The 8,534-nt window shown below is 40.4% G+C and overlaps 1 protein-coding gene across 2 annotated transcripts in view; it reads left to right on the forward strand.

The window, feature by feature from the left end:
• The first annotated feature begins 380 nt into the window (after positions 1-380).
• chtf18 (CTF18, chromosome transmission fidelity factor 18 homolog (S. cerevisiae)) overlaps positions 381-8,534 on the forward strand; it is a 13,879-nt gene continuing 5,725 nt past the window's right edge. For both annotated transcript variants that reach the window (XM_034129450.1, XM_034129452.1), the window contains exons 1-18: positions 381-598; positions 1,367-1,456; positions 1,555-1,699; positions 2,142-2,328; positions 2,474-2,566; positions 3,558-3,610; positions 3,717-3,846; positions 4,328-4,552; positions 4,642-4,739; positions 4,832-4,955; positions 5,047-5,183; positions 5,558-5,651; positions 5,754-5,852; positions 5,947-6,077; positions 6,641-6,755; positions 6,884-7,108; positions 7,654-7,803; positions 7,955-8,085. In XM_034129450.1, coding sequence (XP_033985341.1) covers positions 511-598; positions 1,367-1,456; positions 1,555-1,699; positions 2,142-2,328; positions 2,474-2,566; positions 3,558-3,610; positions 3,717-3,846; positions 4,328-4,552; positions 4,642-4,739; positions 4,832-4,955; positions 5,047-5,183; positions 5,558-5,651; positions 5,754-5,852; positions 5,947-6,077; positions 6,641-6,755; positions 6,884-7,108; positions 7,654-7,803; positions 7,955-8,085 — 2,315 coding nt within the window. In that variant the 5' untranslated portion in view covers positions 381-510. The remainder of the gene's footprint in view (positions 599-1,366; positions 1,457-1,554; positions 1,700-2,141; positions 2,329-2,473; positions 2,567-3,557; positions 3,611-3,716; positions 3,847-4,327; positions 4,553-4,641; positions 4,740-4,831; positions 4,956-5,046; positions 5,184-5,557; positions 5,652-5,753; positions 5,853-5,946; positions 6,078-6,640; positions 6,756-6,883; positions 7,109-7,653; positions 7,804-7,954; positions 8,086-8,534) is intronic.

Here is an 8,534-nt window from a genome sequence, read left to right on the forward strand (position 1 = left end):
ATTTTCTTTATTAGTCAATATTAATTACCTTTATATAACTGTTTTGTAAAAATAATCATGTTCTTTCGTCTGGAGCCACCTTCAGGCCAAACCCAAGAAAATCAACATTGAGTTTTCATCCCTGTAGCTGTGTTACTTAAATTACATTTAAAACATAAAATACATTTGCTTTGTTTTATATTTTTGATATATCTTTTTATCTTATTATATTAGGATATTCGTTTGCAAGAGGCCTGTTAGAAGATATTTGTATCTTCAATATTTGTAACTGTCATTTATTGAGCACCGCGGTGCCTGATGGGAGACAAGATGTGTTCTAACAACCAATCAGATTGACGGAGACACGCTTAACCTGGAAGTAAAACTTCAACAACAAAATAATTGCCGGGAAATCTGCAGCTCAAACGCTACTGTATTCGCCAAGGAAATATTTATGAGAAAATTGTTATTGTGTTAAGATTAAACACATTACAGTGTCTCTGGTTGTACATTGTACCTGTCGGAGCAGTTATGGACGACTATGACGAACTTTTCGAGATAGAGGATGACTTCGAGGATCAGTTCGCCGACGAGCTGGAGGCGATGGCTCAGATCGAGGGTGAGGAAATAAATACAGATCAAAAACGTTAACAGGACCTTTATATTATGTTCCCAAAACAAACGTTAAGTCTAAAGTGTTGTATTATTCCTCACCTGTGGTTGAAGAAGTACTCAGTTATTAGAACCAAAGTATGCTAAAGTAATAATCATTTAGTCAAACTTCTGTCACAAAACACTGAAACATGCCTTTTACAATTCCCCAGAACCAAAACATATTTTATATATAAAAAAGAAAGGCACAAATATCCTCTAAAGATAGGATGTGCATTTCTGGAATAAAAGACAACACTGATGTGAAATAACACCAATGTACAATATGTTCCTAGTTAAGATTATTACTACTATTGGCTGCTACTTCTTAGTTAGACCATCTACTACTGTAACAAGACTCTGTATGTAACTGTGTGCAATAATTATATAGATAGATCTTTCTATAATATTACCACTGTTATCTACCACAATTCATTTGACATGTTACACTTATTTTATTGAATACATACTGCTGCTGCTACTTACTTATCTAACTGAATGCGTACTTCTGTGAATTGTAATACTTTTTAAAATATTATGTGCATGCCTTTTATCTAAGAGTGTGCTATTTATTTCGTCTCTATCTAAACTTTTACAATGTAAATGTACCATCTGTGGGCAAATAAAGGAATTATGTTTCTGAAGGGGCAACGAGTTATCATATTATTTTGTATTAATAGTTATCTCCCTATCATTATAGCATTAATTATGTGTGTCTTTTTCTTGAATGTCTCAGACGAATCCTCTAAGCCTGAGAAACGTCAGAAGCAGAATCCAGGAGACGACATTTCTGACATGCAGCACCTGCTGGATTCTCAGCCCACCAGTGAGTTCACCCTGAGAGAACATCGGCTGTTTTTATTATTATTCTTCGTTGTGTTAGCTTGATGTTGTAAATTAAAAAATCTGACTTTGTCCTCGCAGCCCCAAAAGCAAAGCGGCAGAAGCAGGATGCAGGAGTGGTCAAGCGCCTTTTCAACACAGTGCAGACTCAAGAGAGCAAAGCCCCGTCACAGAAAGATGACATCACTCCGCCGTCCTCTCCAGAGCAATGTGAACCACCTCGCAGGTAGGTAGGAACGAAGCATGGACCAGTGGTAAGGAGCTTGGGGAGGGACACTAAATAAGGGAAGAATAATTCCTATTCAGCTTTTCAGGCTCCCCAGGAATCTATGGGGTCTACATGGGGGTGAATAGGAAATAACAGGAATACCATTCAAATATTGAATAAATTGTGTGTTGGAAGAGTTTAAACCAACACATGCTAAAAGACGTCATTACAACCTGTTAAATCTTTGGATTTTCTTTTTTTTCTTTTTTTATATAAGATTTTAATTTGAATGCTATTTGCATTTTTGATCATTGCTCAGGCAAAAAGTAGGAGTTTGAAACTGTAATAATATCCTTTTAAAACACGTGATGGCCATTTATCATTATCCACATTTTATGTATGTAACGTTTTATTTCAAAAATGAAAAATATAGACTTCTCAACTACTTTGTGTGTTTTAGGTCTACCCAGTCTGTGTTGGATATCAGTGGATTTGCTTCAATCCTAGATTCGCCCAGGCGACCTGCAGCAGCGACGGCATCGCTGCATGTGCTGAAGCGGCCTCCCATCGAGGGAGAGTACGTCAGTGTGACGGACTCTTCAGGGAGTCGAGTCTACCTCAAACAAACAGAAGACACGGCGACAAAGGTTGAACTCCTCCGCATGTCGAATGATACACAACCCTGTAGTGGCGTCATCTCAGCTTAGACTCTGAATAATTGTCAACATACAGACTTCTAGTGCCCATGTTACATTTGTGTCTTTCTTTGGATTTACCTGTGTGTGTCTCCAGGTTGTGGACTCCAGATTTGTACCAGATTTCCAGGGTTCATTGGGGCTGCTGGCAGTGCCAATCAATGCGCTGCGAGATCAAGAGTCAGATAGGGTGAGCGACCACGATGCTGTTGTTTGCTAATTATCTGCCAAATTTCCTGCACATAAACACACTGATGATGCTCAGTAATCACATCTTACAAAGGGTTAAACAGTACTCCTAGACCTAAACCTTCATTATGATAAGCCAAATACAGAGAATAGTGCAACCTACTTCAATTGACCAATTTACAAAAGGGTTGCACAGCTGTAGCGTAATTTATGATTCTTTCAGCTGTAATCCATTCTTTGGGAATTTGCCCCCGAGTATATCTGCAGTCAAAAAAAGCATTATTGTTCCACTTTTATTTTGATACAAAAGAATACATACTTGTTTACAAAAGTGTTTTATTTTTTGCAAAACAGCCTTTAACTTGAAATTCGACATTTATTCTTTTGGAAAAAAGGGGTATCTGATGCCTAACACTAAAATCAAATAATACAGTCACATCTTTTTTAAAGGTGGGGTAGGTAAGTTTGAGAAACCGGCTCGAGATCGCTAGAATTTGAAAATACACAACCGGAGAAAATCTGCCACTTCCTTATAGAGCCCCTCCTCAAACACACACGAACGCGCACATGACCAATGAGGGCACGAGATAAGTTTGTGCACAGATGGAAGGCTGACAGGCAGGTAGGCCATCCAGTCATTTTAGCCGGGCCGGCTAAAATGGTTGGTCGTACTTTTTACAGTATTACAGCTTCCACAGATGACATTTTTTTATGGATTTTTTGTCAAAGCACTTAAGATATTCATTGCTATCGGGATGTTAAGAGCATTCCATGGAATATAACAAAAAGTGTATCTCGAGCCGGTTTCTCAAACTTACCTACCCCACCTTTAATACGTGCAGTTATTTACTTTATTTCTGCAGGTAGCTGTTGGATGCTTTTCAGATAAACACTTGCACATATTCTTTACACTGTGTGCACATGATGAAACTATGGGGCTTTAAAGATTGCTAACTTAGTTTAATTTCTTCTCTTTCTTGGAAATTCTGCAGCGCCACCAGCTGGTTGTGGAAGAGTCTCTGTATCTTTCAGAAGTGCTTGCCAGGTAACTCACCACCAATTCCTTTAACACTGATGCGTCAATCAATAATATGACATGCAGCAGTGAATGTATTTTTATGAACTTCTTTTGAATTTGTGTCACATTTCAGCAGTTTGAACGATGTGCTGGTTGATCCGGAAGAAGAGGAAGACGATCCTGATGACGCAGAGGGCCGAACCTCTCGCCTCTGGGTGGACAGATTCTCTCCCCGACAGTACACACAGCTGCTCAGTGATGATGTACGTCATGTTTAGTGGTCCTGTGTAGATGTATTGTTACATACATACATCAGTTATGGAAGCCTTTTTCTGTTTGTTAAAGAATAGAGAATATAATTACATTTGACTCTTGTGAAGAAAAGCAATTCGATAATGAATTAGTATCTACAAAAATGTTTCTTACTTTACTTGAAATAATGAGTAAGTAATTTTTCTTGTGAAAGTTTAGCATTATCTTAAGTTACACAGTCATTCATTCAAGATAGCTATTTTGTGATACTTTAAAAAAAAAAAAGTGTGTCATTATATTGCAATACTTGGTCATTATCTTAGGATACTAACTAATTATTTAGCAGTACTCAATGACTATTTTAGAGTTTTTCATTTGAATAACATTAGTGGAAATGGGCTTTCCTACTCAGTGAACGAAACCCTCTTTAACAAAGATATGTGTCACAGTATTCCTCGCTGATGCCAGTTGTGTGTAATTATTTCTTTGTAGTTTACCAACCGCTGTCTGCTGAAGTGGTTGAAACTTTGGGACACAGTTGTGTTTGGAAGAGAGAGGAAGATCCGCCCTGTCCGGTCTGAGAAACAGGCTCCCAACGAGAGCTCATTTAAACCCAATCAACCCAATCCGAACCCAATTCGCTTCAAGACCAAGATCGAAATGACGGAGGAGATACTGGAGGCCGAACTGGACCAGCACAATCGCCCCAGATTCAAGGTAAACACTCCTGCAAACTCATGGCACTGCAGTTTCACTTTAATGAATGTTAGGTGTTCTACAAGACTGGTGTTTTTGTTCTTCTCTAGGTGGCATTGCTGTCCGGTCCTCCTGGTTTGGGGAAGACCACCCTGGCTCATGTCATAGCAAAGCATGCTGGGTACAACGTGGTTGAAATCAATGCCAGGTTAGACAAAGTGGAGAAAAAAACAGACCCAATGGTAGTAGTAGTAGATTAAATAAATGTTTTACAATAATCCTCCTGTTGATGATTTGCAGTGACGACCGCAGTGCAGAGGTTTTCCAAAAACGCATCGACACGGCAACGCAGATGAAGTCTGTTTTGGGATCCAATGAGAAGCCAAACTGCCTCATTATTGATGAGATCGACGGAGCACCTACGGTACGTTCTGGATCCTTAAAATAAGTGTTAAGTTTCCTCTTTATGGTTTGTTATAAATGTTTTTTCTTTGTTCATCTCTGGTATGTGACAGGCTGCTATCAACATCCTGTTAGCAGCTCTGCACAGGAAAGACGGACACGGCGGGGATGCTGGTGCAGAGACGGGGAAGAAAAAAAAGAAGAAGGAGACCATCCTGCTCCGACCAATCATCTGCATCTGTAACGACCTGTAAGAGACCGCGGTGTTCAGCACTATAGCTTACTTTTGTTATAGCAGAATGATCTTTGGAATTTATCTAAATAGTCTTACTCGTAGCTTTTTAGGCAAGGTAATGTGTGAAAGAAGGGATGGATGTATTCAATTGCAGTATTATTATTTGGCATCAACTTAATTTATGTGTTGAACTCACAGCCTAAATAATTGCTTCAGGTAGAGGTAAGGCTCATGAGACGCAGCCTAAACAGAGCTGGTGCAGACAGCTAAATATATAATAATGAGAGCGTTTCTGTTGCCTGAGATGACCAAGTGAAAACATCTAGATGGGGGTGCTGTGGATATTGATATTTTTTTGCAGCCATCATCTGATTTCTTTCCTCTTTTAGTTATACTCCAGCTCTCAGACCTCTCAGGCAGCTGGCCTTCCTCCTGGTGTTCCCTCAGACCCAACCCTCCCGCCTGTCACAGAGACTGTCAGAGGTCAGCGCACACAAACACACACACATGCACATACATTAACACACACACAGGAGTACAAGAACATTGCAGATCACACCAACAATCGCATTTTTTATTTTGCAGATCTCACGAAAGCAGGGGATGAAGACGGACACAGCAACTCTGCTGTCGCTGTGTGAGAAGACGGACAACGACATCAGGTCTTGCATCAACACGCTGCAGGTGGGAGGCAGCACTGTTGAGTAGAAGTGTGTTTGTTGCATGATCATTAATATCCTGTGTAATTATGATCACAAAATGTGTCCTTTCTGCACAGTTCCTCCACGGCCGCGGCCACAAGCGAGTGGACACGAAGACCATCCAGTGTGTGTCTGTGGGGCAGAAGGACCAGAACAAAGGCCTGTTCCATCTGTGGCAGGGCATCTTCCAGCTACAGCGGCCAAAACGGTACAGCATGTCCTGCCAGAGCTTTCCTTGGAGTTTTTGATGAAATTATAAAAGCTTTCTGTATTTTTGAGTGCATGACGTGAAGTAAGCAATGTGCATGCTGTTTTGCTCTCATTACAATGATGTCATAGTCCCTGCATTGTTCAGTGAAATCCATAAAGTTGCGGGGTTGTGTTACCTTGTTTACCGACAGGGAAATTGGATGCTTAATTTGTCAGGTCTTGAAAAGTCACATTTATTTAATTTTTTCAAAAAGTCATATTTGTTGAATGTGATTTTAGAGAAAAACTCTAATTTATGCATTCTTTTAAATTAACAAACAGATAAATCATTGCACTTTTAACTGTGTAAATCCCATCATCCCTTCTCTGTTGACTATGCAGATCTACGTTTTGTGTAAAGATATTGTCAGGCATTATTGTCTTTACTTTATAGATAGACATACAATAAAAAGGCACTGTAGGCAAATGTCAACTCTTCAAATTAAAATGATATTTTCTGTTAACTCTCCCTGCTCCTAACTAACCAGATGCTGGCTTAATATTCACATTTTGTTCTTTCAGGAAACGTATTGGTCAGGGGTTTGACGAGGCCTCGGGCTCAGGGGAAGGAGCTCAGAGGTTTCAGCACATTTTAAGTCTGGCTTATTCAAGCGGAGAGTATGAGAAGGTTTCTCAGGTAAGGAACACGCATCCAAACACAAACCGTTGATTTACTCTCAGATGTTAAATACTGTACAATAAGAGAGGCTATAAATTAACATTTTAAACCACCACATTATGATGTTTTATATCTTTTTTCCACAGGGTCTGTATGATAATTATCTGTCGATGCGTGTGCGGGACCCCAACATGCAGTGTGTGTGTGAGGGTCTGGAGTGGCTGTCGTTCTCAGACAGGTTGAACCAGGTGATTCTGCAGGGGCAGAACTTCTCTCTGATGAGATATCTGCCCTTCCTGTCCGTCACCTTCCACTTCCTGTTTGCCAACACACATGTGCCCCGTATCAGCTATCCACACAGCCAGCACGAGGTAACGATGCACTACATGTACCTTTCTGTAGCATTATAACTAAGATTGTTTCAAATAAAATAGAAAAACTGATGAAATGGCAAATATTCTATGAAGATAACTAAAAGGGGCCATTATTAACAAAAATAAGTTTCAGGTTTTTGAAGGCATCTTTGAATGTCTTTTGACATATTTCATTATCACCCTAAAAAATATGTTTTAGTCCTTTTTAATCAACTCTCTAACGCTCTGGAGTAAGTCAGTTTGAAATGTTTGGATCAGAGAAGCAATCACACGGAGCCACTGCTGGACTTTAAATCTAGAGATAGTATATAACTTTAAGAATATAAATTAGAGTAGCCTAATTTCTAAAAAGGAAACAGAATTTTAGACCGTCAAAACATTATTGTCATTATTTTTAAAGCAGCGCAGCATTGAACATTGACTTGAAAATGGATGTCAACATTTTGAATGAAGCTTTGTAATATGGGAACAGATATATTAGATGTTTTAGGCAGGGTGGTCTACTTTTATAACCATTTTTGTTATTATTGTGTCCTCTCCAGGCCTCTTCGCGGCTCCTCGGTAGCAAGAACGCTCTGTCCACCATGATGGCCGACATCCCACCATGCATCAGAACGAGGATCAGCCAGCTCACTCTGTCTCTTGATATCCTCACACTGCTCCTCGACATCATCTGTCCCAAACTACGGCCTGTAAGTAAACCAAACACAGTAAACCTGTTAATGTGTGGAACTGCAGGAACTGGGATCTTATCGCAGTATGTGTCATCTGTGGACCCTTGAGAAAGACATCACTAAAACTTCCAGGGACTGCGTCAAATCTTAAATCCTGTGTTTCTTCCAGGTGAATCCGCAGCTGTTCAGCACCAGAGAGAAAGAGCAGATGCGAGAGCTCATCAACACAATGCTGGCATACAATCTCTCATACAGGCAGGACCGCACACCAGAGGGGCAGTACACATACATGCTGGAGCCGTGAGTACACACACATACACACACACACACACCTGCGTATTGCGTGTGGACACATGCAGGGTAGGTATGTGTTCCTGGGGTGTTGAAGGTCACTGCTCTTGTCCACACTGGTTCTCTGCATGGAGGCTTAGAGCGTAATCCCCTTAACACCTGGTGTGTGTTTGATGGCAGTGGTGGGGGTGCAGTGTAGGAAGCTGCTGGACAATCAGATGAAAGGATGCTTAAAGGTCTGACCTATTAGAGCGGACGATTTAGAAGAAAACAAGTTTAGAAGAACAGTCAGGTCAGTCAGGTCAGTCAGAAGTGTCGGGAGGAGCAGAACTCAGCACATTTTGGTTCAAACTTTAACCATTGGAGACTTTTCTTTATCTTGATATTCCCGCTGAGGACAGGAGTAATGCTGGTCGTAGAATGAGATAACAAGCCGTGTTTCTCGACCATGCCGACCC

The sequence above is a fragment of the Trematomus bernacchii genome, unplaced genomic scaffold (assembly GCF_902827165.1).
Source record: "Trematomus bernacchii unplaced genomic scaffold, fTreBer1.1, whole genome shotgun sequence".
NCBI classification, from domain to species: domain Eukaryota; kingdom Metazoa; phylum Chordata; class Actinopteri; order Perciformes; family Nototheniidae; genus Trematomus; species Trematomus bernacchii.